The sequence below is a fragment of the Podospora pseudopauciseta genome, chromosome 1 (assembly GCF_035222475.1).
Source record: "Podospora pseudopauciseta strain CBS 411.78 chromosome 1, whole genome shotgun sequence".
NCBI classification, from domain to species: Eukaryota; Fungi; Ascomycota; class Sordariomycetes; order Sordariales; family Podosporaceae; genus Podospora; species Podospora pseudopauciseta.
This window is the reverse complement of record NC_085892.1, coordinates 6,308,105-6,324,297: the sequence shown is the minus strand read 5'-3', so window position 1 is coordinate 6,324,297 and position 16,193 is coordinate 6,308,105. Positions and strand designations below refer to the sequence as shown.

The following is a 16,193-nucleotide window of genomic DNA, read 5'->3' as shown; positions in this document are numbered from 1 at the left end:
GCCAGCTTCGGCAGTAAACAATCACCCAATAAAACAGCATCAGTGGTTTAGTGGTAAAATCCATCGTTGCCATCGATGGGCCCCGTGTTCGATTCACGGCTGATGCATTTAAATTTATATTTTGCACTTTTTTTTTCTCATCTCTTTATGCAGAATTTGAACCTGTCTTTTCCCATCTTGCAACACAGAGATGTTCACCTCTTTCTCTAGCTCTCTTTACCTGAGGGTGGAAAATAACGAGGATTGATGCTCTTCCTACACTTAACCCTGACTGTTGTGGTAGATACCCTTACAGTCTGCCGAGCAACGCACGGACCGACCCTGCGGGGACCTGCATCATCGAGAGTTCAGACTTTGGGGAATCTTTTTTTTTTTGTTTTCGCCAAGTTTCGACAGCGAAAAGAAAGAAACATTACCGCCGCACCAGACCTTCCCCCCCCCTTTCCGAGCTGCGATGCCTCCGGCATTAAGACCTGCAGCAGTAGCAACGCCATCGCGGAGTCTCCTTCGATATTTGCACGCCCAATCCGAGGGCTTGTGTTACGCTGAATATACTATTCGCTTGGGTGTTTCGACGAGGCGCAATGTCTCTACGAGATGTCGGGGTGTGGGGGAACAGAGACAGGGCGGGTTATTGCCGCAGCTGGAGCTGAGGAAACAACCGGGGGCGACAAAAGAGAGGTGGGCTTCGAGTAGTAGTAGTGGTGGGGAAAAGAAATCACCGGTCGGGAGGGAAGAGGTGGCGTGCAAGAGGTCGTGGCAGGATTGGTTGTTTGGGAGTGCGCCGAAGAAGGCGAGGGAGCTGCTGAAGGAGGATGACTTGCCGGTGCAGTTGGAGGAGGAGTCGGGGAGTATTTTCCAGAGGAGGGCGCTGACGAGCAAGGCGGCGCTGGATCCGAGGTTGAGGTGTACCGAGGTGGATGGGAATGGGGATGTTATCATGGTGGATGGCGAGTTGAAGAAGAGTGAGCTTATTGCGAAGGTATGAGAAGTTAGAAGACAAAATGGGAGGGGGAATTGGTAGGCTAACGGCTTTGTGTGCGAAATAGTACGGCCTCTTACCTCGCGATCTCCGAAAGATTGACTCGTCCAACCTGCCACATATTCTCGTTCGACCGTCGGCGATTCTGCTCAACTTGCTGCACTTGAAGGTGCTGATTAAGCATGATCGGGTGCTGCTGTTTGATGTGTATGGGTCAAAGTCGTCGTATCCCCAGTCGGCATTTATGTATGATTTGCAAGGGAAGCTTCAGCAGAAGCAGGCGGCCGGGGCGAATAGCTTGCCATACGAGTTCAGGGCGCTGGAAGCGGTGCTGATGTCGGTTACTTCGGAGCTGGAAGCTGACTTTGAGTCGGTGCGGGACCCCGTTATTCGTGTGCTCAGCGAGCTGGAGGACGATATTGATCGGGAAAAGCTCCGGATTTTGCTCGTCTTGTCCAAGCGGGTTAGCACGTTTGAGCAAAAGGCAAAGTTGGTCAGGGACGCTATTGAGGAGTTGCTTGAGGCGGATGATGATCTTGCGGCTATGTATCTCACTGAGAAGACGCATGATTTGTTCCGTGGGGAGGACGATCACACGGAGGTTGAATTGCTGCTGGAATCGTACAACAAGATTTGCGACGAAGTGGTGCAGGAGGCGAGCAACTTGGTCTCGAGTATCAGGAACACGGAAGAAATGTATGTGCATATCGGGTCTTTTTGTTCTTGGTCGAACCCAGCTGACAGTGCTCTAGTATCCGTGCTATTCTCGATGCCAACCGCAACTCGCTCATGCTTCTCGACCTCAAGTTCAGTGTTGGCACTCTCGGTCTTGCCATGGGCACTTTCCTAGCAGGCCTGTACGGCATGAACCTGGAGAATTTCATAGAGGAAACCAACTGGGGTTTCGGGGCCGTCACTGGAGTGTCATCCATTGCCTCGCTCATTGTCTGCTGGTATGGATTGGTCAAGCTCCGCAAGATCGGCCGGGTCAAGATGAACATTCACGACGTGCGAAGAGGAGGCGGCCAGAGCCATTGGTACCGTGAGGACGGCACCGACGTGCTCCTTGATCCTACCAACCGCGAACGGTTGAGGAGGATGAACATGCTCAAGAACGCTAAGCAGCCCAAGGCCAAGAAGTGGCCATTCTGAAGATGAAAAGGAGGAGCGACATGTGCGATTATTACTGCTCACTTTTTGTGCTGTTGGCATTGGCGTTTGGGGGCATACAAAAGGGGCAAAAGCGAGTAATAGACAGGGGCGTTGAAGGGAGGACAAGGAAAGGCACCACTTTATATCCTCTTGTATTGGCCATTTTCTTTGACATCTCATCTCAACAGGGAGGACAAGCATATATTTTTGTATTATCATGACGTAGAGGACTTGTACAGATATTGGATGAGCCGGCGGGGGAGAAGGGCTGATTGATGTATGTATGATCAAGGACAGGAACAGGACATAAGAACAAAACAAAAGCATGCAGATATGCACCTGCCGTAGCTCACGGGACTGACTCGGCTCATTCGGGTCGGTCGATTGTAATGTACGTGCGAATTACCTAACAATTGATCCCCCCTTTCATCCGCAGCCAGGGCACTTGAGTCGATTGCTGAAGGCGTTCCCCGCAGTCCACCCATGGGGTACCTACCCCACTATCCCCAGAGCGAGCGAGCATCTCTTCCCAGGGATATTCCGAAAGTGACGCATTTGCCGCCCCTCTGTTGCCGCAGCGCAGCTTTATCTGATTCGACTGGATCTCTTACACACCTTGCATCAATTTGTATACTCGAGAGAGCAGACACAACATTGCTTACACCGACCGGCAGTCCCGGGTTGTACACAGATTTATTTTATCCCAACTTCAATTCGGACAAGGACAGTAACTGTTGTTGATTTGATCCCGTGGTTGAAGGATTGAAGAAGGTCAGTCAGTGTCAGACCACTTTTTGGGGGTCATGATCAAAATTTGGGGATATATACTTCCCATGGCAGCGTCATGTGTTTGTTACCTTTGCAAAAAAGCTAACTTAAGGATAGCTCTCATTCCACGCACACTTACACAGCATTGTCAGTTGGCAGAAGAAAGAATAGCCAAGATGATCCCTCACACCCCCTCCGAGTCTCCCCCTTCCAACCTTGCCGCGTTAGCGGAGGATCATTATTTCAGCGCCAACCCGCCGCCGAAGGACTTGCAGAAGCACATGAAGCTGGCGAAAGACTTTATCGAGTTTCACTCCAAGGCGGGGAGGAGGTTAGTGTTGGTTACTTCGGGGGGTACTACTGTGCCTTTGGGTATGTTGACGTCTGGACGAGTGAGAATCGGGGAAAGATGAGTGAGTGCTGACGAGGTGATGAACAGAGAAGCAGACTGTGCGGTTTATTGATAACTTTTCGGCTGGTACGAGAGGAGCTGTAAGTGATTTTTTGTTTATTTGTTTTGGTGTTGTTACAGAATGATGAGGCGTATTGTGGGATGGTGTTTAGGGGTCCTCCCACTCTTGTCCCTAGGGACATTGTCTCTGAAGAAAAGTTGATGTGGTGGAACTTGACGGACAAGAATACTGACTTCAGATCTCAGACTAGCGCTGAGTACTTCCTAGAAGCTGGTTATGCGGTTCTCTTCCTGTGGGTAACCTACAGTTGCATCTTCTTCCAAATGTATAAGTCAAGCTAAGACCCAACAGCCACCGTCAATTCTCCCTCCTCCCCTACTCCCGCCACTACAGCCATGCCACCGACTGCTTCCTCGACTTCCTCCGCGAAGGCCCCAACGGAAGCGTGGTAGCCCGTGACGAGGATGCCGGCAAGATGCTCAACGTCCTCCGGAAATACCGTGAGGCTCGTGACAAGAACATGCTTCTTGTCCTCCCCTTTGTCAGCATCTCTGACTACCTCCATGAGCTCCGCGGCATCGCGCAGTTGATGAAGCCACTGGGGCCTAAAGGGTTGCTGTATCTCGCCGCGGCAGTCAGCGACTTCTTTGTACCTGTACGTTCTCCCTATCCTCACCCTCTGCTCTTTACTGACAAACCCCAAGCCCGAACGTATGTCCGAACACAAAATCCAATCCACCGACGCAGTTGAGGCCTTCAACAAGAAGCCGTCAAAGCCATCAGCCTCGGAAGAGGAAGAAACTTTTGACAACTTTGACTCCTCCCCTTCCGTCCCACGCAGCAAACGTCTCGTTGTTGACCTTGATCCCGTTCCCAAATTCCTCAAGAATCTGGTAGAGGGGTGGTCACCAGAGGGGATGATCGTCTCCTTCAAGTTGGAGACTGACCCCAAGATTCTTGTGCACAAGGCAAAGTACTCGCTGGATCGGTATCAGCACCACCTGGTGATTGGGAACTTGCTGTCGACGAGGAAGTGGGAGGTGGTGTTTGTCAGTCCTGGGAATCCGGACAAGTGGATCCGGATACCGCAGGGGGGTAAGCTGGATGATGCGAAGGAGGCGGAGAAGGACGAGCCGTTGGATCCGAAGAGCTTGCCGGAGCAGGAGCCGGAGGCGGAAATCGAGAGCTTGATTATTCCGGCTGTGGCAGAGTTGCACACGAAGTACATCAAGACGATGGAGGGGAAGAAGCTGGAGGCTTAGGGAAGGGTGAGAAAGCAGTGTATGATTTGGCTTAGGCACGTAGACGGCAAGGCATGAGAAGCAGGCAATTGGGTATTATGCATCGCGGCTTTCTGTTCTTACACCAGCATGAAATTTACAGCAGTATACGCAGGTTAGCCGTGCTTCCGCGACAGCAATCACACCCATTGTGTGTTTCTGATGACCGGGTCGAAGATATTGGTGACAGCCTCATGCCTGAATTTCACCAACTAACCCCCTCTAACCATATCCCTAACCCCCCAACGCAGTAGTAAAGCGTCATGCTGACTTGTACAGGCGAAATTTCAACACAAACTAAAAAAAGATGTACACCACTGGGGAAGAGTGGGCAAAAGACGAAGTTTCTTTGGACGAGCTGGGAATCGAACCCAGGACCTTTCGCATACAATGGGTATCCCTGACATTTAGTCAGGGGACTTGAGTATGCTAAGCGAACGCTCTACCAACTGAGCCACACGCCCTGTTTTGTTATTGCTGTTGCGGTTAGTTGGGAATAGAGGTTTCGAGTGTAGTTGAAGGGGGAGACAGCCACAACTACTCGCCCTTTGCAAGGTGGTTATGGTCTGGTGCATGATGAACGATGTTAAACATTTTCGAAGAGGTCTTTCTGACAAACCTGCAGATGAGGTGTGGTGAGGTTGAGGAGGTTTCGTTTTTTGTATGAGCTGCAGGATCGTGGCTTTTTTTTTTTTTTTTCTTTAACAAAACTTCTGTAGGTATAAGGTATTGTGTTGTCTGATTTTGCCTCCCGAAGTCATCATGTACCAGGTTTGCCTACCTCCACAGAGTTTTGTCGTGAGAAATATGGTGTGATGAGGTACCTTAACATGAGTGGACTAGACCTAGAGCTATCGACAACCTCTCATGACGAGACTTGTTGTCAGTCCAGAGCTAACTGGCTTACTTCAAGGGGGGTTCCGACAGGAGCAGATAGGTTCGTACTTTCTCGTCGTGATTGGAGAGAGTTAGTCACTGGGATGGGATTCTATGAAGGTCTTTTTGTCAACAGGCAGTTGCACAAGTGGAAGAAGAGGGACTGCTTTCACCGTAAACTGAAGACTTGCAGTCCTGGGGGTTTGATTTGGAAACGGCAAGGTGAGATGCCCACGAGGCCGACGAGAGCTGGAAAAAAACACTCCTGTTGATGAAGAACCAGTCATTTTTGCGGTTGCTGTTGAAGATTGGCAGAATCAACTTGATCAAGCACATGTCCAACCAGGAGTCCCACACTCACTCTTCGCCCTTTCTCACTGAAAGACAATATCACAAGCAAGTCCAGCTCGGCATCAACACAGGATATTCTCAACTTCCCTCTAGCCTCAGTATAAAGGTGTACGAACCAGAGCAAATCAGACCATGCGTCCCTTCTCCATGTAAAGGGGGAAAGCTTAAAGACCCAAAACTCACCAAACACCCATCAACAACCACTCAAACCCCTTTCAAATTCCAAGGCAGTCCATGATAAGAAAAGGGGCTCCCAGAGACAAACCCTCGGACTCCGCGGTCGGCTATCTGCAGTCGATGTCTCTAAACCCTTCTAAGCCTCCTCCTCCCATCTCAGACATGCCTCCTGCACCCCCCTATCAATGTCTCCCCCCCTCGGGCAGGCAGTTTTCGTACGACGACCCTCAAAATCCACCACGCCACCTTGTCTCTCGGTTCGGCAGTGAGTATTACCGTCCTTATTGAAACATATCTACTACGGAATGACAAATATCAACACCCCCCCAGCCGCCTTTCAGGACTATCCCCAATCCCCCCAACGGCTCCCATGATTCTCTGCAGGCTCTGTAAATCCTTCTACAAAACCGGGCAGGGCTGAACGTCAACAGCCCAATATTGATCTGAGACATCCTACACCCTCCCTCTAAAAGAAGTCAAGCTTCTTCAGCCCACGAAAACAAAGCACAGTACCCCTAACCATTCTCCATTGACAATCCTACTGTCCAAACCGCCACGCAATTACGGGCCGAGCCATAGACAACACGGCAAGAGAGAAGAAGAAGCAAAAAAGCCGCCGCCATCGTTTTCGGTGTCATCAATCCCCCACACGCCCCTACAGTCAATATTACCTACCTGATTTAATAACGCCCAACAGCCACGGAGCTGAATTTCTCCTTCCAGTCTAATTCTCTACCACGTTGCAGTGGCGCCACGTGTGAAAGCAGACTGCTCAATATCAAGGTTTTGAGAATAGGGGGAGGCAGCGGCTGGAACGGGTGGCTTCCCATCCGATAATCCCATATGCCGACAATTGGCTGTCAATTGTCAATCAATGTCCATCTCTTCCCTCAGCTTCCTGAAAGGGAACCAAAATGGTGAGCAGGGAGGCAAAAAAAGTCAACATTGACCATATTTGACAGCGCATATCATGGCCAAAAAGCAGACCTGACATATGGTCAGCTATTAGCCGCCTGCTCCGGTAACCTTCATGGTGGTGCCTTCATCAACAGCAACCAAGGCATGTTCTCCCAGTTTCTACATAGCATCGTCTTCTGGTTGGTCTACCAGACCCAACCCAGCAATGCAGATAAACAACAAGCCTTGCTTGACACTTGACGAACAAACTACCACTTCCTGGGCCGTCCCGAACAACGGGCACTTGTGGATGGATCGTTGGTATCTAGCCGATTCGCCCGTGCCCCCTCAATGCCGTCTTTACCCTCATGCACCTTGCACAATTAGCCGTACGCTACGAGCTCATGGACCAATGTTGACGATAGGGGCATGTCGGCGGCAATAAGCGTCAATATGAACCTGCACTCGGCCGTGGTGCCTACGACTCTCGGCCCAGTTCACGAGGCTTCGGACAGTTGGTAAGACGCTCGGAAATGCATCACGGAAACTTTTGTGTCAGAGAAAGATTGCCAAGGGGAGTTCTCGCTGTGTGTACTTGGTTGCTGTTGTGTCACAAACATCTGACCAACAGCCTCTTCATTGGCCGCTCCCATCTCGACCGCGAGCTGTGCAGCATGTCGAGTTCGGTTGGGCGTCCGAAGAGATGATAATCAGAAGTGCCGGCAAAATGGTTCCCCACTGCGTCAACTGCAGCCTGGTGTCCTGCGTGCCCTGATCATCAAACTGTACAAGGAAATGATGGGTGACCCAACTGCAGGAGGGCAATACTGCCGTGCAGTGAATGGTGCAATTGCATCTATAATCGGATTCACTGAGGGAAAGCTGGACCCAAATTTCCATTTTCTTGGAAATCATTCAGGTTTCCTGGACGAACCCCCTGTATCCTGCAGGGTTCGAGTGTCGCTTTGACCCACCACGGACGGGCTGACGGGGCCAGAGGAAAGCAGCACCGAGATGTCAGTCTGGAAAGGGCTCTGTCAATGGTGTCCGCCGTGGCGTTTGTCGACTGAGGGCTTGTCTCTGTCCATGCCAATCCTCATCTTTTCGTGGTGATGCCCTGCCAAGATGAGGCTCTCTTCGGTGTTGAGGCTGGGCACACTGGCCTCATCAAGCGCTCGGCATCGAGGGCTTGTCCGTCGAGGGTTGCTTCCGGAGATTTTGCGCCGTAACGGCCAAACCCCCAGGCTGTTGAGACGCGGGAAGACGTGGGAGGATGGCGTTTCGCAGATGGGAATCTATCACCCAGCTTTTGAGAGATAGCGGGATAGTGATAGAACTTTGCTATTGGTACGGAGCGTTTGCAGCGGAATTAGCACCTGCCAGAGGAGTGCTGCCATCTTGAACGGTGGATCTTGTTGAGGTAGGATCCGTACCTGGCCTTGAATACAAATCGAGATGCATATGGGGCTTTGTGATGGGTGTTCGGTGATGAAGAGAGGAGCTCATGGGGAAAGCTCCATGATGTGAGAGGGGCTGCATTGCAGTACCGAACTCCGAGTTGCTCGCATGCTCCCCGTTTCGGACGTGAAGGAGTCCCTCTTTGGGATGTCTGTGAGCATCGAAATTCTAGGTTGAAGAAGCAAACTGAAGAAGATGTATGGTCGCGTCTCACCAGGAGTGGTCGCGAGGCTGGAATGATCATTGGCTGTTCTTGAATTCGCCAATTGACCCCGCTTGATTGAGGCTGGGAAAGTTGGAAAGGGTTCCATCAGCGTGCGTCATTCATCTGAAATTCTGAAATCACAGACAGGGGTCCGCCAGGTGCGTGGCGCCAAGCCGCAGACCCGGCCAAGCGCGACTGCCCAGTATCAGCTCAGCAAGGGGCTGGAGAAGGCGCAAATACCGAACATGTTTCGATAAGCGGTCTTACACTATAGACTTCTAATTCTTGAACTCTTTCAGAGACTCATCCTATTCTGGTGAGAGCTACAATATTGATATGCGGCTTAGGAGACAATCCTTTGGAAATGTCTGAGACTTCGCCTATCGTTTGATACCAAACATCGACATGGCAAAAGGACTCCGTGTCATCCATCCAGATAAAAAGACAAGTACACATAGGTACGGATACGATACTTATCCCAAACATGCATGCAGCAAATGCAGAGCTCAAAAGCCAGCACCATTGCATTGCTTCGTGTCATCAGATCGTTCGACAATTGACACAATCCACAAGCGGTGTGCCGTCCCCAGGGTCAACAAACATTCTGTCCTTGGTCTGGGTTGGTTTGAGCCTTTTGAGAGGATCCTCTGCGTGTATCCATCTGCGTAGGACGAGTGTCTGGATATCAAAGAGACAACTAGTGCACTACCACTTCATTCCAAGGTGTTTTGGGCCATTGGACTATTGAACGAGCAGAGAGATTGTGTCCATATGAAAGCCAGGATAATTCCATGGAAGAACAGTGCCTACAAGATTTTCTTGGAAGTCGGCCAGACTTGAGGTTGCTTTCAATTCCGAAGAGCACCGGACGGTAAGCGGACACCGAAGAGAGCCATCAGGAACCCTCAACTGGAGCTTCTTCATTGGCCTGAAACAGCGACAAGTCGTGGTAAGAAGCCAAATCCGGGCTTTGGGAAACCCCCACCCACTCTGGCCTTGGCAGGTTGCCTCTCCCACCACACCAGCTGTCATCTTATCCAACGTCCAGCAGGTGGAATTTCCAACATCTGTTTCCGGGCCATTCGCACTCTGATGAGTGAAGGATTCGGACGGCGAGAAATGCCAAACTGCCATCTCAAACCGTCTCCTATCATCCAATCTATTTTCGGCCTCCCAGAGCGTCAGAGCGGTCGAGAAAAAATTCAGTTGCCCTTGGCCCCTCCCACGTCACTGGAAAGGCATGTTGACATTGAACACGGGCTAGCTTCCGCTCAAAGCCACACGCCTAAGACCGCGTCACCGATCAGGCACAGGCCAAATGGGCCCCTGTTCCCTGTTGATGCTGTTCACATCCCTTCCGATCCACCTGCAAAATTGTCCAGGGCCGACCGCGAACAAGTCTTGTCGGTCGCATCGGCTTGCGGAACAAGCGATCAGTTATCCACAGGTGGGGGTCTGCCCCTGGCGAGCCTTTTTTTTATTTTCAGAAGCTGGCGATGGTTCGAGAATATCGATTGTCATCAGGAGCGTTGACAACGAAGCTGGCGGTTCAGGTGCTCTCCTTTCTGACATCTGACGCCTCTCGGTCGGTGGTTGGCGTTTCAGGGCACGAGATACCGTACCATTGAGAAATATAGATATTCTGGTTTTGTTTAATGCCACGACGCCGTGGAAGACAGGGACAGTGAGATTGTTATCTTCTTTTCAAGCGGCAAGGTAGGCATCTTAGTAGGCTGTGGCTGGTGGCTGCTACCCACCTACCTACACGGGCTTCCGAATGCACATTTCCACAACAGTAGAATGTCGGGTGCGTTGATGCGTGCGTGCCTTCCTACCCGTAAAGCACCCCTGGCACCCGAATGGGCTGTCTACCATTGACAGAGGGGATGGAGACGGACGGTGCCTGCCATCGCAGCATCCATCCAAGCAGTGGCCAGGGAGCATTCAACTGCTGGGTAGGGCAGAAAGCGCTCCCGTTGCAGACGACACGAGAGCCCTGGGCAGCCAGCAGAGAGAATCCACTCCCGACGGGCGAAACACGCAACCTTGCGAGAAAGGTCAATTCCATGCCTGCGATTCTGTCGGATTATCCGGTCCCCTCCCTACGAATCCTATCGCCATTTTATTTTTGTTTTGCTCTGTGACGGGACTGCCTGTCTTGTGTCCTGCAAATACCTTTTTTTCGGGCTCCAGTCCGCTCCAGTCGCTCCAGTTTGCACCCAAGCTGCTACCGGCGCCGACGGCACATACCTTGGCACCAACCCCCAAAGTGTCTCGAAAGTCTCTCTACAGCAGGCGTCTTCCCCGTGGCTCGTGGTTCGATCGTTGCCCAGACCGCCCCGACTCTTTGCTCGTCCGCTCGTTACAGAATACCTGTCCCAGCATCCCGCATCCCGCATCCTGTACCGCATCTTCTTGAGCAGAACAGTGTGAGACGGCGAGGCCTGCAACACGCAACAGACGGGGGAAAAGACGGTCCTTTTCAACTCTTGCGGCCTATCATCACCGGCTTCGTCACAAGCAGCCCACGCCGCCGCCAGCCACACATCCGAATCCAGCCATATCGAAACCCAGGAATACCCTAGATTTTGTGTCGGGGCCTTCTGGGCGTCAAGGCGTCACGCTCGTTTGCTGGCGTACAGACCAGCCCGCCGCTTGACATTTTGCACTACGTCTGCATTTGCCTGAAGCTAGCCAAAGAGTTAGATCCCCCGGCGCCACTGCGAAGCGCGCACGTACGATCGTCGAATTGTCACTGCCGCTAAACTACTGCGCCCGAGGGGAGCTCGTTCGCTTGCTGAGCCAGCACCCGAAGGGTCTGTGTGATATCTTTCAATCGCTCTATCATCAAGTCCCCGATCTGCAAGCCCCGTTGGACGAAATCTCGGGAACGACCGGTGTCTTCGCGACAGTCTGCGCCGAGAGGGCCTCTCGTGGGTGAGACCGCCTTGTGTGGGGGAGATTGGAGAAGGCAGAGAGAGGAAAAAGAAACTAAAGATCCACCGCGGAAACGAGATCTCGAAGTCGACAGCGGGAGAGACCAAAAAGAAAACAAAAATTGTTGATTGGAAGCCGCAGAACAAGCCAGCCACAAAGGGGAACTTGGTCGCGCTTGGTGGGACACCTGTACACACACACCACCACCACCACAGCTCGCAGAACACTGCTGGCTCTCTTGTCCCGTTCTGCTGGTCGATCACTGCCCGCCAGACACAGCTGCTGGTCTCGCAGCTTCGAAACTTGACCTACCCACTATCCCGAATCGGGCCTCCACCATGGCACCCATGACACCCCGACTCAAGATCCTATCAGGTCAGTAGCCCATCCACCGGCGCCAGTTGCAATTGGAGCTGCGCCGTCTCGTCCTGTTTCTTGTCCCTCTGTCTCCATTCCCCTCCTGTGCACCCCATCCCCGTCTTCAGCCTAGTGTCACCTCAATTCCCGGGACGGGAGCCCAAAAAGAGTGGGCATCGCTTCTCTGGCGCTCCCCTCGTCCAGCTTTCTTCCCCCTGACACCCTTCCCGTTGTCCACCACCACCACACTCGTTTTCTTTCCCCGACCCCCCCCGACCCTCTTCCCAGAAAAACAAAAAGAACAGACTGCCCAACGGATTGCTGCACATGTGTTCTAGCCAGAGCAGCCAGACATGTCGGACTATGAGCTGATGAATGTTGTCACAGTCGGTGGGAATCCGGTTTCTGCCTTCTTATCATGGAGGCTCCAAGCGACTAATGCCTGCGACGTCACCCTCGTGTGGAAAACGGGCTACGAGCATGTGTCGCAATACGGCATCTCGTTCAAGTAAGCACCTACCTCTCACCCACGCAGCCGCCCTGCCAACCTCTTTGCTTGACGCATGCGTGCGATGATGTGTATGCTAACGGTCCTGCGCCCAGATCTCTCGTTTTTGGGAACGAGCGGTTTAAGCCCCGTCATGGTATGCAACTTCTTTTTTCTACGCTCCACCCCATTGATGAGCGCTCCCCACCAGCGACCGACCAGTGTGTTTTTCATTTGCTAAAACGTGGAATTGATATACAGTCGTCCGGACGCCAGAGGAGGCTGCTACACGCAGGGAGGGAGCTTTCGACTACGTCATTCTCTGTATTAAAGCTCTCCCCGATGTCTACGACCTCGCTTCGGTGATCGATTCAGTTGTGACGCCTCAACATACCTGCATCCTCGTGAACACAACCCACGCACTCGGACTTGAATCGGCTATAGAGGAACGGTTCCCGACAAACGTAGTGCTCTCACTCGTTTGCGGCGCTGACTTGGCCCAACTTGGCGGAAGCGAATTCGAGCACAAGGGGTCGGCCGAACTATGGGTTGGTCCTGCCAACAAGAACCCCAACATTCCGCCCACGATCCAAGAGGATATGGCACAGGCTCTGGCCATGACTTTGAGCACCGGCCAGGTCGATTGCAAGGTGTCGCCTAATATTCGACAGCAGCAATACGAACGAGTTATTGGGTAAGTCTTGGGACGCTGATGAGCTGGAGGCATATCAGTTGGTGACTAACTGTGTTGTAGCCCGATTGCATTTCACCCACTGACGGTCTTGTTCGAAACGCCCAACTATGCCGCGTTACTCGACAAGGTTGGGGTGGCCAAGCTGGTGTCCGACATTATCGACGAGATGTTGGCGCTCGCGGACGCGCAGGGCTGTAAGTTCCCTCCTGAATTCAAGCAGAGCACGATCGACGAATTTGCCAGAAATGGGGCCGAAAACATCATGTGGCAAGACTACATTGCACGACGTCCCATGGAAATCGAGACGTATCTTGGATCGCCCATGAGGCTGTCGCAAGAAACTGGAGTCGCAGTTCCCCGGATTGAAACGCTTTACGCCATCCTCCACAATCTCAACTTGGTCAATCGCAACCGGCCGAAAGGTGACGCCACAATGGCGCCAGCGCAGCCAGGCTCACCGTCTGCTACGCCTTCCCCACTGCCCCGGATGTCTCAAGGTCCACCCCGACCGATGCCGAACGGTATGCCCAACGGGAACGGTATGCCTCCTGGCCGGCCACGTCCAAGAATTCCTTCGCAAATGGGCCCTCCCGGACCTGGAATGCGCCGGCCACCACCGCCCATGAACGGAGGTCCACCAAACGGTTACGGACGTCCGCCTAATGGAATGCCGCCAAATGGAATGGGGCCAAACTCACGTGTGCCCTCGAGGCGAGGTTCGATGGAAGGAACGGATCTGGAAGAGTTCAGCCACTTGGTGGTCTATGATGATATCCCCGAGGGGAGCGAAAATGGCTATTCTGGTACTTCACCACAAGACCTTGCCATCAGGGAAAGAGAGCTTCAGCTTCGGCAACGGGAACTTGCGTTAAGGGAGCAGGAGATGAGACTTAGGCGCGCTGCCGCTGGTATCGGACCTGGACCTGGACCCGGACCTGGCCCCGGCCCCCGAAGAGGGCCGCCACCACCACAAAGGCCCCCTCCGGGTGGCATGTACGATGACGACGACGAGGACGGAGAAGACTACTTCGACCCCACGCCGATGGCCCCCATGATCGATCCTGATAACTTCGACATGATGAGCGTCACGTCAAAGAAGAATAGGAAAGCGCCTAGCAATGCCGCCCAGTTCCGCCAAAACCCAGAGGCAGACTCAATACCGTCAACCCGCAGCAGGTTCCGGCCTAGCTTTGGACGCAACCGTTCAAGTCAAGTCATGACACCCGCCATTTCGAACTTGCACGAAAACATCTTAGACGATCCTCTGCTGGGCTTTACGTCTAACCGCTACGGTAACGTGGATCGAGGGGCCATGCACGCAGGTTCGAGGGCCAATTCTCTGACGGCTGCTCGTCTCGATGAATTGCAGTACAATCAGGGAGGGCCCCCACCTATGGGCATGAATGGCAGCGTACGGCGTGCCAGCCAGTCTCCAGGAAACCCCTACACCCCATCTGTGCGTGCCGGGACCAACAAGGGACGACCATCACCACCAAATGGCTATGCTGGACCGCCAATCAACGGAAGACCATCACCTCCGGATGGTGTGCGACAACCCATGCCCCGATACCCACCCGGTCACGGAAACATGGTTGCGCCACAACAGGTGGAACAGCACGCTGGGGTGAGCGCCCTCCAACCGCCAAAGACTAAAACTGTGCGAAGTCTGACCGGTAGTGCGAGTGCTAGCGCGGGCAGTGGTGATTCCACCCACCTTGATTCAGAGCCATCAGCTGCCAGCAGTCAGAGCAGCCTAGGCCCCCGTCCTCCGATTGGAGTGCGTTAAGAGGCTGGTGTTGGATATGAGGGAGCACCCATCCAATGGGGCACATAAGCTCCTCACCTTTGCGTCACCTCCCACGAACCCACGAGCCGAGCTGAGGCAAGAAGATCGGAGGGAAGAAGACAGTTTTGGTCTAGAGCGGGAGGAAGAAGTTGAACATCTACACACGACACACAAAGTCACAACATTGCAACAACAACATATTAAGCGAGCGAAAGGAACGGGGAGGGGAGCAAAGCTTCGAGATGGAATTCGTTCTCACGGGTTAGGAAATGATACGAACATTACAGGTTTTATACACACATATTTTTTCTATGGTCTAGAGAGTTGGGAGTGGCGGGAGAACCCGTGTTGTGTGTGTGTATGTCGTGTTGTGGGAAGGGCAAGAAGTGGGAAATATTTTTGGACTATTCTTTGACTTTTTCTTTTGACACACAACACTCAGATTCTCAATCACACATGGCGAACGCGCGTACAAAAATCAAATTAATGTTAGTTTTTCTTTGTGTTTTGGTCTTCTTTTTCTTTTGTGTGTTTCTAGTATCGCATTTTTTGATGGGAAGGAAGAGAGTGAAGAGGGGTACAAAAACGAGGAGGAGAGGTGGAGGGGAAATGATGAAGAGTGCGGGAGGTTGGGTTGAAATTGTGTAAGAGAGAAGAAGAGAGAGAGTTGAGTGAAAGAGACAAAGTACATATGACAACTTTTTTTCCTTTTGGTCGACGTTGCTTTTTTTTTCTGTCTGTGTGTTTCAACGGTGTGGGTGCTTTAGGGGGAAAGGGAGGACGATAATGCAATGTTTATTGGTGGTAAATTCATTATGCAGCTACGAGCATTGTTTTGTTGTGGGCTATCAGAGGGCGGTAGTTTGTCTTTTGGGGTCTTTGATTCAAGGAGGGATGTAATACCTACCCAGAGAAGGGGCCGGGGGGGAGAGGAGGGAAGTGTGTGGACACACAGAAGTAAAAGGAGGAAGGAAGGGCTTGCCGAAGAAGTTGGATGGTAAATACAAAGCATTACAATGTTGATGATTGAAACATATACTGATCATGGATTCTAGCTATTTTGAGTTGATATGTGTTTGGTGTTGTTGATCCTGTGGCGAGAGGCTTCCAAACACTCAGGAACTCAGAAATTAATCAACAAGTAGGTGTAGAGCCAGCTCGGTACGTCTGTTGAAAGGGTTCATTATCCCACCAAGGTTGGCTGGTTGACGACGAAGCGATCTGAGCGTATGATCTGATCATTGAGGGGATCAATTGCTGCTGCCATAGAACAGCAACATGCCACGGAAACTAAGAATTAGCTTGACGTTGTCCGCCTCGGGAGACGGGCATGAGGCGGGGGAGCAGATACGGGAGCAAAGAGGGCGTTGTTT

General features: G+C 52.2%; 4 protein-coding genes and 2 non-coding genes across 6 annotated transcripts; 3 read left to right on the top strand and 3 right to left on the bottom strand.

Moving 5' to 3' along the window:
* Positions 1-36: 36 nt before the first annotated feature.
* On the bottom strand, positions 37-107 carry QC763_0020680. The gene has a single exon. It is a non-coding gene; the product is annotated as a tRNA-Gly (tRNA).
* Positions 108-190: 83 nt separating this feature from the next.
* On the top strand, positions 191-2,134 carry MRS2 (magnesium ion transporter; the record flags this gene model as incomplete). The annotated part of the gene is made up of 3 exons (XM_062908322.1): positions 191-982; positions 1,050-1,678; positions 1,735-2,134. Exons 1-3 carry the CDS (start codon positions 455-457, stop codon positions 2,132-2,134), a joined length of 1,557 nt encoding a protein of 518 aa, XP_062771407.1. The 5' UTR covers positions 191-454.
* A 944-nt stretch (positions 2,135-3,078) lies between these two features.
* CAB2 (Phosphopantothenate--cysteine ligase cab2) lies at positions 3,079-4,645 on the top strand (the record flags this gene model as incomplete). Its single annotated transcript, XM_062908321.1, has 5 exons — positions 3,079-3,274; positions 3,342-3,394; positions 3,561-3,607; positions 3,667-3,970; positions 4,020-4,645. The coding sequence occupies 5 exons, from the start codon at positions 3,079-3,081 to the stop codon at positions 4,575-4,577; spliced, it is 1,158 nt and encodes a 385-aa protein (XP_062771406.1). The 3' UTR covers positions 4,578-4,645.
* Positions 4,646-4,945: 300 nt separating this feature from the next.
* QC763_0020650 lies at positions 4,946-5,059 on the bottom strand. The gene has a single exon. It is a non-coding gene; the product is annotated as a tRNA-Ala (tRNA).
* A 2,473-nt stretch (positions 5,060-7,532) lies between these two features.
* Positions 7,533-8,598, bottom strand: QC763_117360 (uncharacterized protein; the record flags this gene model as incomplete). The annotated part of the gene is given in 6 exon segments (XM_062908320.1): positions 7,533-7,767; positions 7,827-7,930; positions 7,964-8,045; positions 8,054-8,237; positions 8,330-8,522; positions 8,569-8,598. Coding segments are annotated over 6 exon segments (828 nt in total).
* Positions 8,599-11,599: 3,001 nt separating this feature from the next.
* On the top strand, positions 11,600-15,853 carry QC763_117350 (uncharacterized protein). Its single transcript, XM_062908319.1, has 5 exons — positions 11,600-11,871; positions 12,241-12,361; positions 12,457-12,497; positions 12,602-13,034; positions 13,095-15,853. Exons 1-5 carry the CDS (start codon positions 11,835-11,837, stop codon positions 14,818-14,820), a joined length of 2,358 nt encoding a protein of 785 aa, XP_062771404.1. The 5' UTR covers positions 11,600-11,834; the 3' UTR covers positions 14,821-15,853.
* Positions 15,854-16,193: the final 340 nt, after the last annotated feature.

Coding starts and splice junctions, on each gene's coding strand:
- QC763_117350 (XM_062908319.1), top strand. CDS start 11,835: ATGGCACCCATGACACCCCGACTCAAGATCCTATCAG. Junction 12,362..12,456: donor CAATACGGCATCTCGTTCAA/GTAAGCACCTAC, acceptor TCCTGCGCCCAG/ATCTCTCGTTTTTGGGAACG. Junction 12,498..12,601: donor GCGGTTTAAGCCCCGTCATG/GTATGCAACTTC, acceptor ATTGATATACAG/TCGTCCGGACGCCAGAGGAG.